This window comes from Crotalus tigris, unplaced genomic scaffold (genome assembly GCF_016545835.1).
Source record: "Crotalus tigris isolate CLP2741 ecotype Arizona unplaced genomic scaffold, ASM1654583v1 scf7180000018155.2402879, whole genome shotgun sequence".
In the NCBI taxonomy this organism is placed as follows: Eukaryota; Metazoa; Chordata; class Lepidosauria; order Squamata; family Viperidae; genus Crotalus; species Crotalus tigris.
Genome location: NW_024096851.1, coordinates 1788142 through 1812806, shown reverse-complemented (window position 1 = coordinate 1812806; position 24665 = coordinate 1788142). Strand labels below are relative to the sequence as shown.

Here is a 24665-nt window from a genome sequence, read left to right as displayed (position 1 = left end):
CGGTTTGGACCTGTTCAGTAGAACTGGTAGCTAATTTTTTGTTGACCTCAGTGAACTGGCTGATGCCCTAGCCCCTTTCACAAGTCCCAGAACGGACTGCTGGAAGTGCATGGATTCCACTTTAGGAAGTCCGTTCTGAGCCGGGAAGGCTTCCCTGGCTTAGAATTGACTTCCGGAAGTGCCGTCCATGCACTTCTGGTATGCTGTTCTGGGCCTGGGAAGCCTCCCCGGCTCAGAATGGACTTCCAGAAATGGTGTCCACGCAGAAAACTGGTTGTTCAGGTATTTGAATACCACCACTGATTAAATATATTATATATCATTAACTAACACAAATGGAGGCAGTCTGAGGATGTTTTTAATAACAGTCAGTTATTAATGAAAAAAAGAAGTGATATTGCTTCCTCTATATTTTCAAGTTTTTCAAGTGAAATCATTTTATTGAAATGGAATAGAAGATTCAAGATGTTAAGGCATCCCACATACAAATCATGGAAATTCATTACTATTCTTACACATGGATAAGAACCGAACATTCTAAAGAATACTAATTGAGAAATCTTTACCAAAAAAAAGGCAATAGCATCACTCAGTGGAATAAAAATGGCTCTGCAGATAGGAAAAAATCAATGCAAGGTCAGAGTTTTAAAATGTATGATTTGGAGTAATTTATATAAGTCAGCAAATATATTAGGATAGAAATTTTAATTCTAATTTTTATGTCAAACAGATTTAGTATTGCAATTCAGACTTACCTTTACAATGTACAGCTATAGCACCTTCTGCTTCCTCACAGATGTTCAAAAACTGTTGCAGTATACTGTCACTTGGGGTGCTACCATCAATGAAGAATAGATCGTAGTGGTCAAACCCACCATCTGTGAAGCGTTTTGCTTCATAAATCTTTTTGTTGAGCCTTATGACGGTTGTTATGTTATGCTTCCTAAAGTATGGGAAATAGGCTTCGGGTGCATGAAGTGGATAACCTACAACAAGCAGAGTGAGAATACTTGGATGTTTCCATCTCATCTCCAAGTAGCTGAACCCTTAAGAACACCATATGTTGAAAATAAATTACTTTAAAATAATACACATATTGAGGGGTTCTGGTACTCTCTGAGCTTGGTTGTTTTCTTGCAGACATTTCATTACCCAACTAGGTAACATCATCATGTTCTCTTCTATTAGTAATACAAGTATTATTAAGCAAATCTATTCAAAGTTGCAAAGCTGAATGCTTTAGTGTTAAAGATCTTCAACAACAACATCACAGAACATTAAAGGGCTCCAGCCAATATTCTGAGAAGTCATTTCTTCTTGTTAGTTCTAAACCGGAAGAAAGCTTTTTTGTGGAATCTTTCTTACCATGAAAAACATAATAATTTTTTAAAAGTTTGAATATTTGGAAAGTACTACCGTAAATGCCGGCGTTCAAGGCAACCCGGCGTATAAGACGACCCCCGTCTTTATAGCCAGGCCGCATTCCTAGAATGTCGTCTTATACGCCGGAAACTACCAGTATTTCCGGCGTATAAGACGACCCCCGTCTTTGGCGCCGATTTCAGCGCTCGCGAAAGTCGTCTTATACGCCGGCATTTACGGTACATACAACTGTAAATATTTGAGAGAGATTTGGCATAGTTATTTTGACTGATTTGCTACTTCTTCCTTTAACTAACTATATTCAACGCAATGAAATTTTACATGCACATACTTTATTTCCATCACTTCTTTTTATACAACTTCTTAAAATAGTACCAAAATGAAATTGTTTTAAAAATGGATACATATTTAAGGTAATGTTCACTGATTTTATAAGGCTGAGATAAAACTGATATTTGTGTGTGTGGGGGAATCAATTGGTAGTGATCACGGAATTGCATGTGCCTATCAACAATGTTGTTCTAAACATTCAAAAATCAGCAACAACCTTGTAATCTTTTATTATGCTGCAGTTTTTGTACAGATTTGCTACACTGCATTGTGTCTAATCCTTGGAAAATAAAGTACCCTCATGTGATTACTTTCCAAAATCAAAGTTCTAATTACCCTTTTGATGTTTATTCAAAAAAAAAACAACACCTTATTATTTAAACTTTCTTTTGCTAAGAATTGAAGGAAACACCCTGTGCTTTCAGACTCGTTGATCCAAAGGCTCCTAATAGCTGAAAATCATTTAAAAAGCAATTTCTAAAAGTGATTAGAAAAGGTATACGAATCTAGTGTCCTTGAAGGTTCCGACAGCTGGTTTGAGCAAGATGGCTATTCCTTCATCTCCCAGAGCTCTATATCCACTGGAGATCACTATCCTGCAGTCTCCTCATGAGGAACAACTGTGGGTGATCTCAAGTCCTCTCCTTGCCCAGAGAGGAATTACAAAAAGCTAGTCTACTAGCTGGCTCTTGATTTTACCATGGTTGTCATTTGTATCCCTTCAGTTTACCATATCTTCCCCAGAAGTCACAAACCTCACTTCCTAATCACTTTCAGAAATTGCCTATTCATCATTTTCAAGTTCGTTGGTTCAAATCTAACTGCTTTAAAATGGTTAAATGTTTTCATCAGGTGAGTTTATCTTCAACTCTGAACAAAAGAAAAATCAATCATAGGCTTAAGAACTTAAAGAATTTGAAATAAAAAAGCTAAATAAGCTTTTGATTTGACTTTGGCTATAAGATTTTGGAATTAGCTATAAAAAATAAAGAGCTTCTTGTGTGAAACAGATATATTTTAGCTATCTTGAATAGAGTAAATCATAACAAAGATAAATGATGATTTTAGAAACTGGTTACTAGAGGGGACTGAAAATTACAAGCAAAAGAAAGGGATTTTCATTACAATGGATGGCCTTAAAATGATGATCAAAATTTCAAAAATGTGTACTTGGATAATGTGGATTTAAGAAAAGAAATTCAATTGTGTTATGGGACATCACAATTCTACGTTCTCCACAGAACTCAATTCCACATTTTCTCAAAATCTACCCTAGAGTTTTGAGGGTATTTCTAGAGCAATTTTTAAAGGGGGAGAGGTGAAAAGTTTTAAAAATTGGAGGTAAAAACACAGACCTTGCTACTATAGGCAAACTCTCCTAGATCAGTGATGGCGAACCTTTTAGAGACCGAGTACCCAAACTGCAATCCAAAACCTACTTATTTATTGCAAAGTGCCAGGGCTGCATCAGCATTGTGGTGCCCTGAGGAGGGGCATGGGGCATGGCCCGTTGGATGGGCGTGGCTGCAGTGGTCACGGCAGACTGAGTGAGCATGACAGGGGCCAGTCCCTCGCCATCCCCGGGGGCCAATGCCACTTTCTCGCTCACTTCCTGCCCTATCACTTCCAAGTGCCATGTGCTCGCTATTCTGGCGAACTCTGCTGGGGCAACAGCGCGCATGCCCACAGAGAGAGCTCTGAGTGCCGCCTCTGGCATGCGTGCCATAGGTTCGCCACCAGTGCCCTAGATAGACTATTTTACTCGTTGAAAATGCGAAGTTGCCTTCATACTAAAAATTAAATTTTTCAGTATTGGTAAACAATTATTGTTTCCTAAACAATATAATGTCCAAAAGCCTGCATATACCCAAGGCTTTCTTGTGCATGAAATTCCTTCCTGGATTTCAATATTACCCAAAATTGCTGCTCAGAATTGCTATCAAATATTTGTCAAAACAAATTTTGTGGACAGTAATTACTTGGGTAAACATAGCAACTCTAGACTATAGTCAATGATTAGCCATAGGAAACAAAACCAAAATTCTATGTCACCATCCCATCAAAAAAAAAAAAAAAAGATAAATACCATTTTCAATCTTGGTCTTCGGATGTGGTCCACTAAATGCTAAGAATTTTCCAGGGACAATCCAATTGAAGTCACCATTTTCTACCCTCTATGGAAAATAAAAGGAGAAAAAAATACTTAAAAAAAATCTCTTTTCAATTTTTCAATAGCATCTTGTTTTGAAAAGTTAATTAAAATGTAACTTTGCTTTAATGTCTGACTAATGTCACTCAGGGAAAACAGTTTGCTGAAAGATTACTCAAGGCAATTTGCTAGTATTAAAAAAAAACCCATCTAATTCTACTGATGAATCATCAAGAGGACCAACAATTACTTTTATTTTCAGAATTCATAAAAGCAATGGAAGTATGCCATATTATGAACATTTGTAAAATTGATGTTTAAAACAATACATAATTAAAACCAATCAGCGTTAATATTTTTACATTGTAAGTACAGCTTCCTGCACTTTAAATTTTTTTTGCAAGACCAAGTGTAACTCCACTTATATCAAAAAATGAATTATGAGTAGGATTCTGTGTCAGTTGAAATCACTGTACATTATACTTTTAGTAGCAAGATTACACAGATAAGTGGAAATAATTTTGAAGATTTAAGCACTGCTTGAAAATGTCAACTTAACAAATTATCTTAATATTACTTAAGGTAATGATTTTACATAGCAATTGGTTAATCTGCCTATTATTCCTTATTGAAAAAAATGTGACTTAATACATATATATTTTTAACTATACTCTTGAAGCATTGTTTCAGATTTACTACTAATAAGCATTGTATTAGGCTAAGAGATGCCACATCACTCAATAAAACAGACACTAGTACAACCTAAAGTAATGAGGAGATTCCACAAGCTAATTGTCAAGTAAATGTAAATCTTTTCTAGGTCTGGGAATTAATCAACCAATGCATCTTCCTAGATTTGTAGCAACAATGAATTTTTAATACCATTAAATATTATATAAATTATCTTATTCAGGTGTCAGATAATGCTGGAATTGTAACTAATCTTTTATTCCTTTTCCTTAGTACTTTTATGATAGAGAAACTCAAAACCTACACAACAAATTTAGAAATCAGCACTAGTACACCAAATTTCCTATCTGTAAATTAGCAAACTCAGCATTTAAAAGATATACAGACCTCGTAGTGTTCATATTCATCTGCATCAAATGTTTTGAAATCAACAAATCCATGTTGTAAGGCCTAGAAAAAAAGCGTATCAAATTTTCATGAAACTGTTCATAAAAAAAAATAAAGAATCCAGTCCCTTCTGAAATAATATACATTGAATTAATGCTTATTTTACATCTTTAGAAATTGTTTTTATGCTGTTGATATAATTATAATTGAGACAAGATTGTTACTTGTTGTACAGTTTGTGACTTAGCAAAACCAACTACTTTGACTCAAACATTTCCATTTGGATCCAGAAAGAATAGCTAACTAAAAGTGAACAGACTGTAATAGAAACAAGAAACATGTTGCTAGAGATGCTACCTTTTATCTCTCCCAATGATTAAATTCAGAAGATGTATGTGCTTCTTTCTTAAACTAGAAATTTCTTGCTTTGGGGAAAAAAAAAAACTTATCAGGAACTTTTGAAATTATCCATCCAGAGGCTTGGCAAGAAAAACAGTCCACTTTCTAAAATGGTTTAGCGTCTTGTTAGAACGTAACACCCAAGAAACTGGAATTTTATTGTGTGCCATTGTTCTGCATGGTAACCCCCTTTTCTCTCTAGCAGCCGAAACAGACATAAGAAAAATAATTATTTTTCTTTAGGATTTATTTTCACTACTCTAGATACTGCAGGTTCTTTGTTCTGTTCCAGTCTGATCTTCACATATTGTTAATACTGTGAAGCAAACCCTCCCCCCCCTCAAAAAAATGGAGTAAAAACAAACTGGGGCTGCTTCAAACAAAGCACCTTAATTGGTTTTATGTTTTCCATAGACTGGAAAATGTTCCTAGGGTATCTTAGATGGGCACTTTAAAAGGCTTAGTCCCCTGCCCTCCCAATCTATGTTGTTTTTATTCTTAATTATGCCCTCAAAGGTTTTAAAAAAACATGTAAAAAAGAAAAGCATAAAACACGCAACTTGAAGCTACTGAAAAATTACTAAGCTATCACTTGACTTGAAGAATGAAAGGGAAAGTAAAGCTGATCCTGGCTTACCAATGTCCTGGGTTACAATCTTGAAAAATTTCTACGAAGCTATTTCCTTTCACGTAAGCACTATAATGTTACCTTTTTTAGTCCTTGTAGACAGTCGAGAATAGATAGATTATATGTGCAGTTCCCAAACGAAGCATCCCTATGAAAATGGGATATTAACATGTCAGAGGAACAGAAAGCAGTGATAACACTGAAGTGAGTGCCGTGTGGCCTTCAAGCTTTTAGATTTCTAAAAAATTCGATCTTGATATCACAGTTCAATTATACGCCTAAATCTGTAGAGAGGGGTTGCTTCTACTAATTAATAGAATGGGTATTTATTTAAAAGTTTAATAGGATTATTTTTAAATGAAGTAACTGGTTTTTTTAAAAGGAGGAAAATTGTACAGTATCTCTACACACTTTAGATTCCCATTTAATGGGATTATTCTAAAGCCCATTATTTTAGTGTATTTTAGTATAACAGTTTTCAAACATTAGTTTGAATAAAAATAAAATAGACAACAGGTGGATTACACGTAAAAAAAAACCAGTAGTCCTTGACTTGTGACAATTGAGCCCAAAACTTTTGTTGTTAAGTGAGAAATCTGTAAAGTGAGATTTGCCCCATTTTACGATCTTTTTTGTCACAGTTGTTGTGAAGCACTGCAGTTGTTAAGTGAGTAACATGGTTGTTAAGTGCATTTGGCTTCCCCACTGATTTTGCTCATCAGAAGATTGGAAAGGCTGATAACATGACATCAGCACACTACAACCACCCTGAGCATTTGACTTTTGATATGTGACCACGGGGGATGTTGCAACAGTTGCAAGTGTGAAAAAAACAGTCATTAGTCACTTTTTGCAGTGTTATTGTAACTTGGAAGAGTCACTAACGAATGGTTGTAAGTCAAGGATGGCCTGTATTACATTTACCTAGATCAGGCGTCTTCAAACTTGGCCCTTTTATGACTTGTGGACTCCAACTCCCAGAATGCCTCACCCAGGCACACTGGCTGAGGCATTCTGGGAGCTGAAGTCCACAAGTCATAAAAGGGCTAAGTCTGAAGACCCTTGACCTAGATGAATATTATTTTAGGCTTTTTATTGATTTCTAAAATTTATATTACATAATTAATATTACAGCTCTCAATATTTCGGTTAAAATAGTTGTACTACCCTTGCAGTTATCTGATTGTGATTTGAATGCTTGGCAACTGGCTTGCCTTTACAACGATTGCAGCTTAACCGTGTGGTACACTTAACAACCGTAGCAAAAATGGCTGAAAATTAGGTCCAATCACATGATGGCTCGTTTAATGGCTGCACTGTTTAGCAACCAAAATTCCAATTGTGGTTGCAAGTCAAGGAGTACCAGTAGTTGAAGTCTACTTTATTTAAAAGCAGTACAGTTACTACCACATTCATATATTATATAATTTTGTGATTACAATCAAAATTGAATACCTTAATGTTTACCAAAATGTCCAGTGTCTATAGACCAGTGGTTCTCAATCTGTGGGTCGGGACCCCATTTGGGGTCGAAAGACCATTTCACAGGGGTCGCCAAACAATGCAGTCCGCCATTTTTTCCTCCTTTTCCTTAGCTGTGCTACTCCCTTTTATTCTATTGGCTTTTGAAAGCCAATAGAATAGAATCTCTTGAATAGAGTCTAATTCTATTGGCTTTCAAAAGCCAATAGAAATTGTCCAGGCTATCTCTGCCCTGCTGAGCCCGCCAAAAGTCCCATTCTGCAAACGGTGCTGCACCAGTTGAGTAGTCCTCGACTTACAACTGGTTGGGGGTCACGGCATTAAAAAGGTTGAGAACCACTGCTATAGACGATTATGAATCTCTAATATCCATTTTGTAATTCCAATTAAAAACATAGTAATGTACTATTAAAAGTCTTATTAGCGTTTTATTTCACTGGATTACTGTTAAGAAGACAATGTGTATATATTTCTGCTTTAATATATTTGTTATACAAATTTTTGCATATATATCAATCCCCATTCCTGTAACCTCCAGTTCAATCGACTTTTAAGGAAATGATCTTCACAGTAAGAGCATATGCCTGTTTGCTTTAACTTATGAAAGATACGGTTATTCCTATAAAATAATCAATAGTAAAAGCAACAAGGTGTATATTTTCTCCTGTGAGAATTGTGTCAGTTATTGCAACAAATATTACAGATACTGATAGAATCTGAATATTTACAGTTTGCTCCTGGAAGAAGCAGAAACCATATTTTTAAAACAGAGCAATTTCTTTGTTAATTAAACTTGTTAATGTTTTATAAAAGGAAAGTTTGAAATTTATGCATGGAAAAAGCTAGGCAACAATACAGTTTCTTGCCCAAAGTGAAGTATATTTTCTGATTAATCATTCATCATTCAATAGAGCTTTACAGTGCTTGAGGCAGTATGATCAGGATTAGTAGCAAAAGCAATTAGATTCTTTCCAATGAGTTATATTAAACATAAAGATTTTAACAGGGCCAAAGTACAAAAAACACTACAATATATATAGTTGATTTCAATCAAACAGAGAACTCCATAATGTTTTAAAGGAGATATAAGTGAAGATGAATTCACATGAAATAGCAAATGAACCTTTAGGGCAAGTTTTAAATGCCTGCCATCTAAGAACCAAGTGTGTGAAAATGATGTACTGCCAGATGTGCTAATTAAAATTGACAAGTCTAATGTGACAACAATGAGCTATAATAAATTAAATGGGATCTGAAAAATAATCTGTTCTCAGAAGAGGTACAAATAAATTTCAGGATCCCATTATTATAAAAGATACATTTTGTATGTTGGACGGGCTAACACATCTCTAATATATATCTTATTTAAGTACTTTTCTTTAAATTTTTAATCCCCCCCACAAAACCCCCTTTAATTCATTGATTAAAATAAATGTTAAATAATATAGCCCAAAGATTATGGATGAATCTTTCCACCTGCAACCTGAGCAAACTTGAAAGTATCAGTAAACTTATTTATCCTTATACCTTATGATATGCAATAAATATCTGAATGTTCTCAATTGTAATTTGTATATCAATCTAAAAAAAAGCATAGAATTCTCAGCTTAAAAATGATTTTAACTAATACTCTTTGCTTAGTATCTATATTGCATGTGTAGTCCACACTTATAATAGTATCCCGGCAGATTTTACTGTAAAAGCACTTTTTATAATATATTTTTTTTTGTAGCAGTAGTTGCAATTAACAGAAGATGCTTAGTTAAAGCTCAAGTATCAAGATAGGATTAATAAAAATATGTGTAATTTTCTAGTTCTTCAACTAATACTAGAAAACAAAGTTGTGAAGAAGTATAAATTTGCATAAATAAAATTAAGTTATCTTGATAAGCAGTATACAAAATTCTACATGTGAAAGCTCCTCCTTAATTGTAAGGGTGAAGCACATATATCTCTCCTCATCTAAAGCAAGACAATATAAATGAACATGCAATTGCAGTATAAATGAATATTACTTGATGGTCTCTAGAGTATTCAGAAACAGAACTGAATTAGCAAATATTTTTATATCATGTGAATTACTGATTATATTTGTTGTTGTTAATTGCGAAGTCGTGTCCGACCCATCGCGACCCCATGGACAATGTTCCTCCAGGTCTTCCTGTCCTCTACCATCTTCTGGAGTCCATTTAAGTTCACGCCTACTGCTTCAGTGACTCCATCCAGCCATCTCATTCTCTGTCGTCCCGTTCTTCTATTGCCCTCAATCTTTCCCAGCATTAGGCCCTTCTCCAGTGAATTCTGATTATAATATACCCAAATAATTTCTATTCCATCCAAACTGCTGTTTGAGTAGCATCTGAAAATTACTAATTTTCTTCCAGAGTCGATTTTTTCTGAAAGTCTACTTTTGGATGCAAATATTCCAGTCTTCCTTAAATACACAGAACAACTTTACCAGGGAAGCAAGCACTCCTTTATTCTCTGAAGAAGGATTTGATACAGGTATCCAGATGCCATATCTAATTTCATATTATAACATAAGATATTGTCAATAGCAAATTTGTATTTATTTCTTCGTGCTGATATATTTCATCTTCCATGTCAGAAATCAGGATGAATGATTAACAACTACCTTGCTCTTAGTCAACATCAAGATTTGATAACATTTAACTGCATACTATAATCCAATTGCTAAGTATTTTAAAACAACAAACAAACAACATCTGGCAGAAAAGATCAGAAAACCTTTCAAAACACACTGTACTGAATTCTGTTAGGGCTGAGACCTAACATACAATTTAATTCAGATAATGCTTGCACAATTCAGAAGCCATCTTAAAAATCAAATTTTGGTACTTCCCCATTCAACTATCATTGAAAAATCAAGAAACAGGTGTATGTTTAGCAATTATACTTAACACTGCTTGCAGATTCTGTTGCCTGTTATGGACAGAAAAAAAAATCCTCTATTGAGAAAGCAGTTACAAGGAGTTTTGTGCACGAGAAACTTTTAAAGTTTGGGAGAGTTTCATTAAGAATCTTCCAGTTCTATATAAGCTGGGCAATTGTTATGAAAATGACTTACTTGACAAAGGAAACTTTGGGGACAAATCATACCAATTTTTAGTACAGATTTATTCAGAGAATTTAGGAGTAATCTCTATAGGTAGGTCTCGATTAATGCCATTACTTCAGTATTCTGCTGTGGTTCTTCAAAATAAGCCTTTTTTAAAAGTTTTCCTCAAATAGAAACCTTTCTCCATTTTGCACAATCAAGTAGCATCTAAAAACCCAGCACAACTGTACATGTGCTAGCGCCAACCATGTGCATGCTAGTCTCACACTAATTGAATTTTGCATATTAAATGGAACCTGGTATCAATTTTTAAAAATCATATTAAATCAAATTTCACACTTTGGATTGGCTACAACCTACATACACTGCAGAGCTGATGCCAAATAGGATAAAAAACAGGATTTCATGTATTAAAAAAAATTATATTTGGCAAGTTTCCTGCTCAACTGACCATACCGCTTAGAGAGTGCTTGCACTTAAAGCGGTATATAAGTCTCATAAATAAATAAATAAATAAATACTAAAGTCACAACATTAAGGCTTCCTCCTTAAGTTAGTTGTGATATAATTTTATTTTAAAAATTATGTAGAATTATACAGTGTTGAAATTGTACGTGTTGTACAGGATCTATAGGGGGATCTCAATCTCTCCTTTACTATATTTCACTGACATGATCTTAGGATACTTTAGGGGCCTGAGACAATATGTTACTTCAATTAATCTTGGGAAACCAAGATTCAACCAACTTCATTTTGTGAGAAAAAGGAAGAGGGAGTGCTCGGTACACCAACATGAACCTCTGAAAGAAAACGAAGAAATAAAATAACAAATTCAATTTTCACATCCAGTGAATTGAGCAAAAAGGCACACATTGGGAGGTATTTTAGCAAATTTGCCTTTCTCAGAACACTGAAAGATTTGTAGGAAGATCTTATGAAACCACAATTAAGGAGTTAGTACTATACTAAATCTCTAAAAGCTTATCTACTGAAAACACTCTTTCACAGTGAGGGATCCTTATTTTTATTTGTACAGCATGTTCTGACAAGACCACATTTGCAATGCACTATTAACAAAGCTATGACTATACTTATATATTCTTTCCATAGCAACAAACATCAAGATGGGGCACTCATGCAAACAAAGAACATTCTTCAATGCCAGACATGCTTTAAAGCTCTAGAAGTTGTATATGTGTGTAATAAATTCTTTAAAAACTTTCTTCCACTAATTCCTCTAATGTATTACATTTTCAAATTGTTCTCTGCTCAGAGCCATGTGGATTACTGTAGTCTATAAGCACTGTTTCATGGTTGTATAATTTTCCATTGATGGATCCCATTCAAAGTATCTTGGTTATCCAATTCAACATACCTATGGTATAATACAATCACCAATATTAAATTATTAATTATGATAAGTATGATATACATAATATTTTTGCTCAGATTGAATGTTTGGGCTATTGAAGTGGTACATATATTTGACAATTCAGGCATGCATGAATTGTTTTCCTGGCTTGTAGTGATTATTACATTCAAGAGGGCTCAATTTACAGCACAATAATTGAAAGGTCCTATCTGCTCATACGTTTTTAAATAAAAATTATTTAATTCAAATTAACTCAAAATTAAATCAGGTTAGTCAAAATATCTTTTCTACAAGATTCAAGTACATAACACACTAACAAATATTCGTTTCATTATTTAGTGTGTATTTAACACATTAACAAATATTCATTTCATGAGCAATGTTCATTCATTGCATGAGAAATTAGTGTGCCCTTTTTACCCAACAGCACAGGAGTTTAATGGGAGCACTGTTCTGTAACTTTTTCTTATGACTAATGTTCTAGAGATGATTTTCAACACAGCATGGTTCAATAGAAGCCTTACTAAAATATATGAAAACTTATTGGCTTTTACATCTAGTAGTGTCCCTATATAATAATAATAATAATAGTAGTAAAGTTGGAAGGGACCTTGGAGGTCATCTAGTCCAACCCCCTGCTTGGGCAGGAAACCCTACACCATTTCGGACAAATGGCTGTCCAGTCTCTTCTTAAAAACTTCCAGTGTTGGAGCATTTACTGCTTCTGGAGGCAAGCTGTTCCACTGATTAATTGTTCTCACTGTCAGGAAGTTTCTCCTTAGTTCTAGGTTGCTTCTCTCCTTGATTAGTTTCCACCCGTTGCTTCTTGTCCTGCCTTCAGGTGCTTTGGAAAATAGCTTAATTCCCTCTTCTTTATGGCAGCCCCTGAGATATTGGAATACTGCTATCATGTCCCCCCTTGTCCTTCTCTTCGTTAAACTAGACATACCCAATTCTAGCAACCGTTCCTTATATGTTTTAGCCTCCAGTCCCCTAATCATCTTTGTTGCTCTTCTCTGTACTCTTTCTAGAGTCTCAACATCTTTTTTACATCGTGGTGACCAAAACTGGATGCAGTATTCCAAGTGTGGCCTTACCAAGGCATTGAAGAGTGGTATTAATACTTCACGTGATCTTGATTCTATCCCTCTGTTAATGCAGCCTAGCACTGTGTTGGCCTTTTTGGCAGCTGCAGCACACTGCTGGCTCATATTTAAGTGATTGTCTACTAGGACTCCGAGGTCCCTCTCACAGTTACTACTATTGAGCATGGTGCCACCTATGCTGTACTTGTGCATTTGGTTTTTCTTGCCTAAATGTAGAACCTTGCTTTTTTCACCATTGAATTTCATTTTGTTAGTTAGTGCCCAGTGTTCAAGTCTGTCCAGATCCTTCTGTATCTGAAGCTGTCTTCTGGAGTGTTGGCTATTCCTGCCAGCTTGGTGTCGTCTGCAAATTTGATGAGTTCCCCATCTATCCCTTCATCCAAATCGTTGATGAAGATGTTGAAGAGTACTGGGCCCAGAACAGAGCCCTGGGGCACCCCACTACACACTTCCCTCCATATAGATGCAGTTCCATTGAGGACCACTCGCTGAGTACGGCCGGTCAGCCAGCTACGGATCCATCTGGTGGTGGTTCTGTCTACCCCACATTTTTCTATCTTGTCAAGTAGTAGGTTGTGATCTACTTTATCAAATGCCTTACTGAAGTCCAAGTAAATTATGTCCACAGCATTCCTCTGATCCACTAATTTTGTCACTTGGTCAAAGAATGCAATAAGATTTGTCTGGCATGATCTATTTTTGACAAACCCATGTTGGCTTTTAGTAATGACTTTGTTTGCCTCTAGGTGTTCGTTGATTCGTTGTTTGATTATCTTTTCCAGGATCTTCCCAGGTATTGAGGTCAGGCTGATAGGTCTGTAATTTCCTGGATCCATTTTTTTTCCTTTTTTGAGGATGGGAACTACATCAGCTCTTTTCCAGTCCTCTGGTAGTTCCCCTGTGTTCCAGGATCTTTGAAAAATATAGTTCAGTGGCTCCGATATCACATCTGCCAGTTCCTTGAGAACTCTGGGGTGTAATCCATCTGGTCCTGGCAATTTGAACTCATCTAGGCTGGACAGGTGCTCCCTAACCATTTTCTTGCCTATCTTAACTTGTGTTTCTGTTTTGTTTTTTATGGCACTATTTTTGATAGGTTGGTCTGTTTTTTCCCTTTGTGTAAAGACAGATGCAAAAAATGAGTTAAATAGTTCTGCTTTCTCCCTGTTGCTTGTCACCTTCTTGCCACTTCCACCCACTAATGGACCAATCATTTCCTTCACTTTTTTCTTGTTTTTTACATGTTGAAAGAAGCTTTTTTTGTTATTTTTGACTTTGGTCGCAAGCCTTAGTTCATTTTGAGCCTTGGCTTTCTTCACTTCATCTTTGCAGGCTCGGGCTATTTGCTGATATTCTGACTTAGTTATGTTCCCCTCTTTCCACTTTCTATACTTGTCCTTTTTATCTTTCAATTTGTCAGAGAGTTCTTTATGCAGCCATGCTGGTTTCTTTTGAGAGCTGTTATTTTTCCTCTTTGTTGGTATTGTGCTAGACTGTGCTTTTATTATCTCATTTTTCAAAATTTCCCAAGCTTCTTGAGTTGTTTTCCCCTTGAGGATTCTCATCCATGGAATCCTTCCCAAGCCCTCTCTAAGTTTATTGAAATTAGCTCTCTTGAAGTCCAAGACTCTAGTTTGACTGTGTTCTATTGGTTGTGCTTCTATAATGTTGAATTCTAATATTGCATGATCACTTCCTCTCAGGGTTCCTATGGCTTAACACCGTCTATCATTTCATCTGTTAGTGAGAATTAGATCCAAAATGGCTAATAAAATCTATCCAATGAAGACTTCTTCAAAAATAAACCAATCAGAAGTCCTCCTACATAATCAGCAGTCCCAAAGACAGACCAATCAGAAACTGATACTCTTAAAATTTCTTCAAAATAGACCAATTGGACAAGGAACCAATCAGGAATCAGCTTTTTGGGATTGATGTGACATGGCCCAATCAGATATCAGCTTGCCAGATTCAAATACAAGAACCTAGTCAGCCCAGTTCAGAGGCCTTTGTTACTGAAAGGCACATACAAAGCAACTGGTTCTGCTTCTGACGATGCCAACCACATCAGTATAAAAAAAAAGCAGACGAGAGTCATTCAACCTCAAAGCTCAACAATACAGTGAAAACTTGTTTTAGCAGACTTTGATGCAAAGGTCTACTTGTTGGACTATAATGTCAATACATAAATAATGTAAATTGATATAAATAACATGTATGGCATCAATGAATAATTGAACTGAATTCCTAAATAACAGATATACTTCCTCTCACTTAATCTATAAGATTTAAATTTTTGATATATGTGCTTACATTTCTTGCATTTAACCATTTAAATGAACAATATTTTGCACTCTAGAGCTTGTTGGAAAAAATAATAACAGAACCAACAAAATATCGAACATTTTCCATTCCAGGGGCGACAAGTCCATCCTTGCTGCTACAAAACTGTTTAAACCTAAACCTGTTCCACAGATGCTGTATGGTTCACAGGAATGCATCTATAATACCTTTAAACCCCTGGATATTTTTCAGTCCAAGTTTTTGCATGCTTTCTTCAAGGTTCTTTGCTATGTCTTAGATGTTCTGATGTGTGTGGAATCAAGACAAATTTTCCTTGAGGAAATAGCCTGCATTTGTCACCTCTTTTACTGGCTAAAACTTTCCTTCCCCTATCATTTGCTGGCCCTCTTAATTCTGACAACTCCCCTTCAGGATGGAAGACAAACATTTGACTGACTTGTGTTTCTGGTCTCTCCCCAGTTTTTGTAGAGAAAGTCAGAGCAGGTATCTGCTCAGTGAGTTTATGATGACATAGCATGGGGATGGACCTAGGGGTTACAGGTGACTGCCATGGGCGAGTTCTAGATCAGCATCTCCTTGTTCCTGTTAAGTATCTATTCAATCCCACCTCTGCAAACCCCACAGAGTCTTTGACTGGCCTGGTTTGACATTTTTTTCCACAGCAATATTGAAGTGCCAAAACAAACAAACAAACAAACAATCCCTTCTGTGGAGTTTGTTTTTGTGAAAGAGAATCTGTTTGGTCTAGTGCAGGGGTAGGCAACCTTGGCTCTTTTATGACTCGTGGATTTCAACTCCCAGAATTCCTGAGCCGTCATGGCTCAGCTTGCAAACCTCTCCCTTTCCCCTCAGTATGGCTGGCTCAAGAATTCTGGGAGTTGAAGTCCACGAGTCATAAAGGAGCCAAGGTTACCTACCCCTGGTCTAATGGTTAAGGCACCAGGCTAGAAACTGGGAAACCATGAGTTTTAGTCCTGTCTTAAGCATGACCGCCAACTGGATGACCTTGGGCCAATCACCAGGAGATGGTCAGTTCTAGTACTGCCTTAGGCATAAAAGCCAGCCGGATGTCTTTGGGTCAGTCGCTCTCTCTCAGCCCAAGTCACCTCTTGGACTTCAAAAAGGCATATTTTAATCAACCCAGATAACAAGGAGAATCGACCGCAGAGAATGCTAATGAGAAGAGGAAATCAAGAGGGTTACATTAGGCATCTATTTCTCTGATTCTTAAAGCATCGTTGCTTTGTAGTTTCAAATCTCAATCTTTGTTTCTTCTGTTCCTCAGAGTTACAGATGGAAAGTTTATAAGATAGAATAAGTTCCTCTTTTATCTCTGTTGATTCCTCTTCTAGTATGTTTTGATTTATAGAATAGTCAGCTATAGTCTGGACATCAGTTTGAATGTTTGAAGTGAGATTTCTGGATCTTAATTTTGTAGTAAACTCTTTCATCATAGCACATATTTTCTGCAGTAGCCTCATAAATCTTTTCCAATATAAGTTTACAGTTCAATTGTAACTGAGGTTTCTCCATTTTTATAGTAATTAAAAAGAGTCTCTTTTTTCTTTTTTGTGGAGGCTATATTTAATTAAAAAAATTAGGCAGTATCCACCCCACAATTCTCATAGCTGCACAACTTATCTTTTCTCTTCAAAAATAATTTGAAGGTCAGGTCTATTCCATCTTCAAACAGTAGCTAGAAGTTGCAGTGTTACGTTTTCACCACTAGATGTCCTCAGTAGGTTAAAAAAGATCTTTTCCAGACACCATTTCCTTTTTTTCTGTCTTTTAAAATATAATGTGAAAAAAGAAATAATCTTCCAGCATAAAATGATGGTACAGTTCTTAGAAAGAGAAAAAAATATGTACCCCAAAAAATATAGAAATAAAATATAGTATTTAAAATTTTGTTCTATTTTCATACAACGCCTTTCTTCCCAAACATATAGAAGCTGCTTTTTCAAGCCAGGGAAATAATTCCAACAAGGCTCTTACAGGCACAAAAAACAAGAGAGAGTAGAGAGAGTAGCAAGGGAAAGTCTCACCCGGATTCACCACAGGGGTTCTTACAGCTTAGATGTTCTTTGACTTGCGGTTTGAAGCAGCAGGGTGATCGGCCATTTTAATGGCCGATCTTCTCCGTCGGCCCTCAGAGACAGCTCGGACAGCTGGAAGAGCCGCCGCTCCTCCACAGCTGAGCAAAGCCTCCTCGACAGAAGTCGCACCCTCCAGAGCGACTTTAGACCTGCATAAGGGTCTACTGGCGGAGGGAAGCTAGCCGACGAGATGAGTCTCTTCAAACAGCTAGAGTCGCCGCGATCCGGAACCGGAAGTCATTTTTAACTAGATTGTTTGAATCATGTGATAGACATGAAGTAACTTGACTTCACCTATCATATTCATTGCTGGATGAAAAAACGAGCACGCTAGTATTTATTTACATACTTATTTGAAAGAAGAGAGGATCCACGGAAGAAGAGAGGATGAGAGGTTTACGGCGGCTTTCAGGATTTCATAAGATTAGGTATGCTCTTATTGATTCAAGGCCAACATTGAACTTTGTGCATTCCATTGAAGGTGCCTTCTGCGGTTTTTTTGGTTTCAAAGTTCCCCAAATCCCCACTAAGCTCAAATTTTTAGTTCTATTTTAGAGAAGGGTAGGACTTTGAGAACAGCAGAAAGGAGGCAATACTCCTCCTCACCTATAATTATATTCAGTACTGGATGGGAAAGGAAAAAAGAAAGAAATATATGTAGATCTAAAGCTTATGATCTTAAAAACTGCAAAATAATAGTGAATGGGCGTTAATGTGATCATTCTTTATCTTAAGTCAAATAGTTTTTAAAAGTATATTCTGAGTGATCAATTTCAGGAGATGGTATTAAGTTGCAAAATCAAATGATTAATTTTTTCTCTAACTCCAATACAAATTTCATATATGCATTCTTGTTTGTGGTTTATTACAAATACAGATGGATATACAACCCAGCAGGCTTTAAAATAACTTTCCTATCATGATGAACTGTCTCTATTTTAAATACTACTACTTTCTATTCAGAATACATTCCTGACAATTCTCTAAATTCCAGGTGATTACAAATAGCTTTGTCTGACAAACCTTTGATCTTAGCATTTTGCCAGGTTCTTCAGGCAACTGAATCAGCAGCTATTTTGCATTAATCAAAAGGTGTATCAAGAAATGTCAACTTTATGTAACAATACTTTTTTTAAAACCAAGCACTGCAAAGTCATTGTGAAAAGGACAAAGAAATAACTTTCAATTACAGTATATACATGTTAAGTTTCAAATCTGAGTTTATTGTATCTATTTTAATCCTATAACTGCAATGAATTTGCACAAGGCAAAAAGCCTTAAAGAAACTAAATACAAATAGTCCTTACTTACTGACAATTCGTTCAGCAATCATTCAAAAAAATGGAGAAAGGAAATCATTTGGCACTAGATAGGAAATTCATTGCTGCCCAGAGTCACTTGATTGAGCTGAGTGACTATAGAAATTTAATTAATTAATTAAATATCTTTACCTAGCAGTGAAAAAAACATTGAGTAAGTGGTAAAAGAGAAGATACAAAGAGTCTTTGTGTAAAGAATTATGATCAAGATGGGCAATGAAGAGCTGAAGTTTTGCCTGTGAGGGAGCTGCTTGGTACGTTCCTACATTTTCTCAATTCACAGTGCCCGTAGCATCTCAGAAAATTTTCCATGGCATCTCACAGTACCCAAGAAGCAAATTTACAGAGGCACTGTGGGATATTTTGAATTTTTGAGAGAAGCACGGCAATAGTAGGCTAGTAGTTTGTGCTATGTTCACCAGATGTTGGGTATTGCTATGTTTCCATTAAAAATGTGAAATATCTCACAGTCAATTCACTGTAGCACCATGGCACACAGTTTGGGAACCATGGATCTAAGGATTTAGCTAGAGATGAATTAAGGTTTGGAATGCCAAGAGGAGGGGAAGTGAAGAGAAGCAAATGAGAGGTGTAGTCTATAAGGAGGAAAGAGTGAGAGAACTGTTAGATCAGTGTTTCTCAACCTTGACAATTTTAAGGCATGTGGACTTCAACTCCCAGAATTCCACAGTCAGCATTGCTGGCTGTGGAATTCTGGGAGTTGAAGTCCACATGCCTTAAAATTGTCAAGGTTGAGAAACACTGTGTTAGATGAATCTGCATGTCAAGGAAATCACAGTGAGCATATTGGCCTAATTATTGGGGAAAGCTAGATTGTTTAAGAATGTTCTAGGCATCAGAAATGTAATGCATTTTTAAAAGGGATCCTTCAGTCTAATGTATAAGAAGCCAATAGCTAACTAGATTTCATGGTACAGTGTTATATATGCAGTGGAAAACTGGGAAAAACTGTGGTGCCTGCACAGCCATCTGGAGATTAGTTGCCAGCTAATGACAAGAGAAAGGGAACAAAAGATCCAGAAAAAACACAAGGAAGAAAGAAGGGAATATGTTACCCATCCTTAGCCCTTCAGGTCTTTGGATTAAAGCAGTTTATATATTGTGGCAAGCGAGTAACACTTTCCTTTCCTTGTTTCTTCTTGTAGAGTTTTATGTATGCACGTGTTCGCCGAATGTGACACATGTTCCTTATCATAAATTAAAGATCTTCTTACATATGAATTGCACTGTCAGATAATATCACCCAACCAATTAAGAAAATTAACAAAAGCAACAAGGTTTGAAATCAAAGTAGAACTCTTTAAGGCTGTTATTAATCAGAAATATGGCAAACTAATGATTAAATTAGAATAATAGGATGAAAAAAAAATTAAAGATTAGGAAAGCCATCAAGACCTGTACATTTTGTTTAATAGAGGTACTTTGAAAAAGAAACAAGCTGAATGAATTGCTGGGCTTATCAACTGTGCAAGGAACAGGATATATCACTTTTATTTGGGATGCACCAGGCATATTTCCACAATAATAAAGGATGTGATAGAATAAGCTGTTAAACATTACTCAAGACTATAAGTAATATGAGCTGGAGAAAGCTGGAATGTATTTGAACATAATCTTACTTATGAAACTTATAGACCCGCCTTAGGCATGAATGCTGGCTGGGTGGCTTTGGGCCATTCTCTGCCCAACACACCTCACAAGATGGTTGTTGTGGGAAAATGGGAGGAAGATATATTACATATGTTCACTCCCGTAATAAAAGTGGGACAAAAATCTTAAATATGAATGTAGTCTATGAGCGATCATCGGTATTAAGCAGCATATGGAATATATACAGGAAAGAATTCAGTCCAGACTTATCCTCTCTTGCCTCATTGTTGCATTTTCATTTTTATGATGAGGAAAGCCCAAATAAATTTGCTCAGGGGAGAACACATTATATAGAATGCAAGACTGATGTCAGTAAAATATGAAATAATCTCTTCAGGATGGCCACAACTATGAAATTGCTTTCAGTACCTTGAACATTTTAAAGCATTATACAAAATTACAATTATACCTAAAGGAAAGATAGGGTGGATTAGATCCAGATAAGAGCATCCGATAAGCTTCTTCTGGTGTTTTCTTCAAGTAAACTACCTACAAAAAAAAAAATGAAGATAAAGAAACAATTTAATTTAGAAAATGCAAACGTACTTACAATTGTGTAATTCATTATATCAATATAAAGTCTGGATAGAAATCAAACATGACATTTTAATTCCTACCATTTATGCTTGAGATTATGTTGATTCTTCAGAAAATTGTTTTTATTCCAAGCTTAAAATAGGAATTCTCTAAATCAAGCTCAACTCCTGGTGACTCCCTAGATACAACCAGGAAGTTTATTAGACAATAATACAGGAATGTTTTGATGCCGGCAGCGTAGCTAACAGCCCTGTTAACTCCTTCTCTCCTATTTTTATTGCTTTCCTAAGAAAATAAAACAAAAACATTTTTCTCCATTCTGAATGCAGATAATTGTTTACCTTTTCTTAGGAAAAAATAGGAAGCATTAATCAAATAAATCATTATGCATTGAACAAATATACCCAAATATAAAAGATATATTTTTAAAAACAGAATTATCAATAAAAATCAACATGTAGCAATGAAGTAACCCATTTTCTAAAAAGCACTCCCCAAATAGTTTTCTTCCTATTAAAATAACAGAATGATGCTTCCTTTAAAGGCAGCCAAAGTTATACAGCATTATTTGGATTCTGCACTTTCAAATTGGTTTGCTTCAGTAGCTTAAACTGTTTAATAATTCTTTTTAAATAGTTCCAATATTTCAATTATTATAGCCTAAGTAGTATTTTTGTAATTCTCTTAAAATCCTCCAGCCAATACGTACCTCCAGGTATTGCAATACCATTTACAAGCATGTTTTATAATTTATTTCAGTTAAAACTCAGTTTTCCTCCTAAAGCTCCTTTCCTTTATGCCTCTTGGCTTGACAGTAAGGGAGGCCCTTAACACTTTTGTCAATCTTCCTTTATCATGAGTATTATTTATGCCCAACCTTTCAGAATCCCCAATATTTCTTTGGTTTATTTATCCTTTAGATTTTCAGAGCATATTATACAGGTAGTCCTGTAGACTTACAACAGTTTGTAGTAGTGACTGTTTGAAGTTACAATGAAAAAAAGTGACTTATGACTATTTTTCACACAATCATTGTAGTATCCCCATGGTCACATGACCAAAATTGAATGCTTGGCAACTGGCTATATTTATGATGGTTGCTATGTCCTGAAGTCATGTGATCACCTTCCGCAACCTTCTGACAAACAAAGTCAATAGGAAAGCCAGATTCGCATTGACAACCATGTCACTAAACAATTGCAATGATTCGATAGAATGAGAAAATGTTATGGAATTTAATAGAATAATTGTTATTTTGTATTTAAATTCTATGTCTATTGTTATGAATTCTTCCTCCCTTTTCTATTTGTGATTTTAATAACAAGTAACTATAACTAATAAGTAATACACCAATATGTTAAAGTAATTATGATTAATTAGTAATATATTAGTATTATATTAAGTATGGTTATTTTATATTAATTATTATGATCGAATATGTATACCTGGACGGGTTTATTTGCTGAAGCGTTGACTTATTATGGGGGATAAACCCATTATTGTACCTATCCCTCCCCCTGGTTTAACTCTTGTTGTTTGTCACCCCTTGTTATAGCCCTATTGAACACATTTCCCCTTTATCCTTATAAAATCTAATAAAATATTTATTTTAAAAAAACAATTGCAGTGATTCACTTAACAACTGTGGCAAGAAAGGTCATAAAATGGGAGAAAACTCACTTAACAACTGTCTCACTTAGCATCAGAAATTTGGGGCTTATTTGTGGTCGTACATCAAAGACTACCTGTACTAATATTTTTAATCTGAATTCATCAGAAGTGGCTTTCTTGAATTCCAAGGAATGTGATTAATATTTCCTCAGCTTTCCCTTTCCTACTTACCATGCCTGCCAACATATTGTAGTTGCCTCCCTCAAAGTGATTGATACCATCAACCCATCAATTAATTCCTATGTTAATTAAGTTTTAATTCAGGATAAATGACCTCCTTCCTGAAATTTGTTCTCTGTAAACATGCTGTAGCATGTTTCAGGTATTGGAAACAAACGTATTGATATGCAAGTGTGTTTTGCTTAATACTAACCTACATATCTAGGGAGACTTTTAGAACCGCTTTTAAGATAGACTGAAATAGATACTGTGGTAATATTTTGCAGATGAAGCAAATTACCACTGCGGATACATTTGGCAAAATCTACAAAGTAAAAATTCATGGATGAAACTAAACTAGGGTACATATAACACTCAGACATGACAAAAGTGTTATGAGTGGGATTTCATACTCTTTAGTAAACTATCAAATATGTGGATAAGAGCATTGTCCTTCTAACAGTTGGATGGATACAGAAAAAAAAGAACACACGGTTGCATTTTTATAGCCAAATATATAACAAATAATGACAAACATTAAAATATAGGTTTAAGAAAAAAAAATTAGGAAGTCACAGTGTGTTCCAGTGTAGAATACACGGCTACCCCAGGAAGGTCTATTTGTAGCATTTAATCTAGTATTTACCAAATTTCATTTGCCACAATACTTTAGCATTAAGGCAATATAAGATTGCTAACGTAGCTAAGAATAATATATATGCAAAAAAAAAAATATCAGAAAACTGTTTACCAAACAGTATGATTACGCAATGCTGCCTGTTTTTAATTCAAGTTTACTGCTGCAAGTGCATGTATGTTGCAATTCTGTTTTCCTCAAGCAGGAATGTAATCTATACTATGATGTAGCTATAACAATCATTCTTTTTTTTTTTTCAAAGATAATTTTTATTAAATTTTTGAAATTTTACAAAAGCAAAACAATCTTCCCCCCATCCTCCCCAACCCTCCCATTCCCTCCCCCGACCTTCCCAGAGCTGAATATAGGCTTAATTAAAACTATAACAATCATTCTCGTAAATCAGCAAAAATTATTCCTTGAAAAATGTACAGATCTTCCAGTGGTTCCAGCGACGATGATGGCGGCGTTTTACAAAGCCGCCCATTCCTGGTCTGTGTAAAAGCCGTGGGACTTTGACAATCAGCTGTCCTGCGGCTTGAATCTCCTCCCTGGGAAAAAGGGAGGAGGAGAGCTCTCAGGTAGAGGTAAGAGCTCCCCTGGATCCTTGTTATTTTGGGGATCGGAGGGTAGAGCTCCCTCGGAACCTGAGCAATCTCCGCGTTCCAGGGAGCCTTCGTCCCGAAGTTTTGGGATGAAGCAAGCTGCCGCTTCCACATCTGCTTCTTTTAGCTGCTTGTGAGTATTTGAAAGCAGACGGAGTAGACCAGGAGAGACTGCATTCAAGTTTGATGGTGTCTTTAACTTCAGCAAGTTTCCTCTTCTTCTCCTTTTGTTCACTTTCCCTTTAGAAGAAAGGGAAAGTGAAAGGCAAAATGGCGATTGTCTTTCCTGCTTGATTTGCATTATAAAACAAAACCTGGACATAGATTAACCCTTTAAATATAGAAGTAAGAATTTGGCTTTTATTTCCTTTTTTTTTAAAAGAATATTTAAAAGAACTGTAATTTTTTTTCTTTTTTTTTCTTTTTTTTTAATAAGAATCTTTCTTCTTGGAACTTAAGAAAATGGCTTCAAAACGCCTGCCTCCTGCTCCTAATGCTCCTATCTCTTCCCCAATGCCTCAGTCTGTTTCTCAGAAATCAAAATCACCTCCACCCTCTCCTCCTCCTGCAATTTCTCTTAGTGATTTACAAGAAGCTTTAAAAAAGCATGCTTTGGACATTAAGGAGGAAGTAAAAGATCTTATAATTGCAGAGAGGGCTA

The 24665-nt window shown here is 35.7% G+C and overlaps 1 protein-coding gene across 4 annotated transcripts in view; it reads right to left on the bottom strand.

Annotated features, from left to right (window-relative positions):
* The window catches only part of CDC14A (cell division cycle 14A), a 96760-nt gene that overhangs the window by 43173 nt on the left and 28922 nt on the right, over nt 1–24665 (bottom strand). For all 4 annotated transcript variants that reach the window (XM_039348480.1, XM_039348477.1, XM_039348481.1 and 1 more), the window contains exons 5-9: nt 20805–20884; nt 6048–6114; nt 4940–5002; nt 3800–3887; nt 756–986 (exon numbers count right to left, since the gene is read on the bottom strand). In XM_039348480.1, coding sequence (XP_039204414.1) covers nt 756–986; nt 3800–3887; nt 4940–5002; nt 6048–6114; nt 20805–20884 — 529 coding nt within the window. The remainder of the gene's footprint in view (nt 1–755; nt 987–3799; nt 3888–4939; nt 5003–6047; nt 6115–20804; nt 20885–24665) is intronic.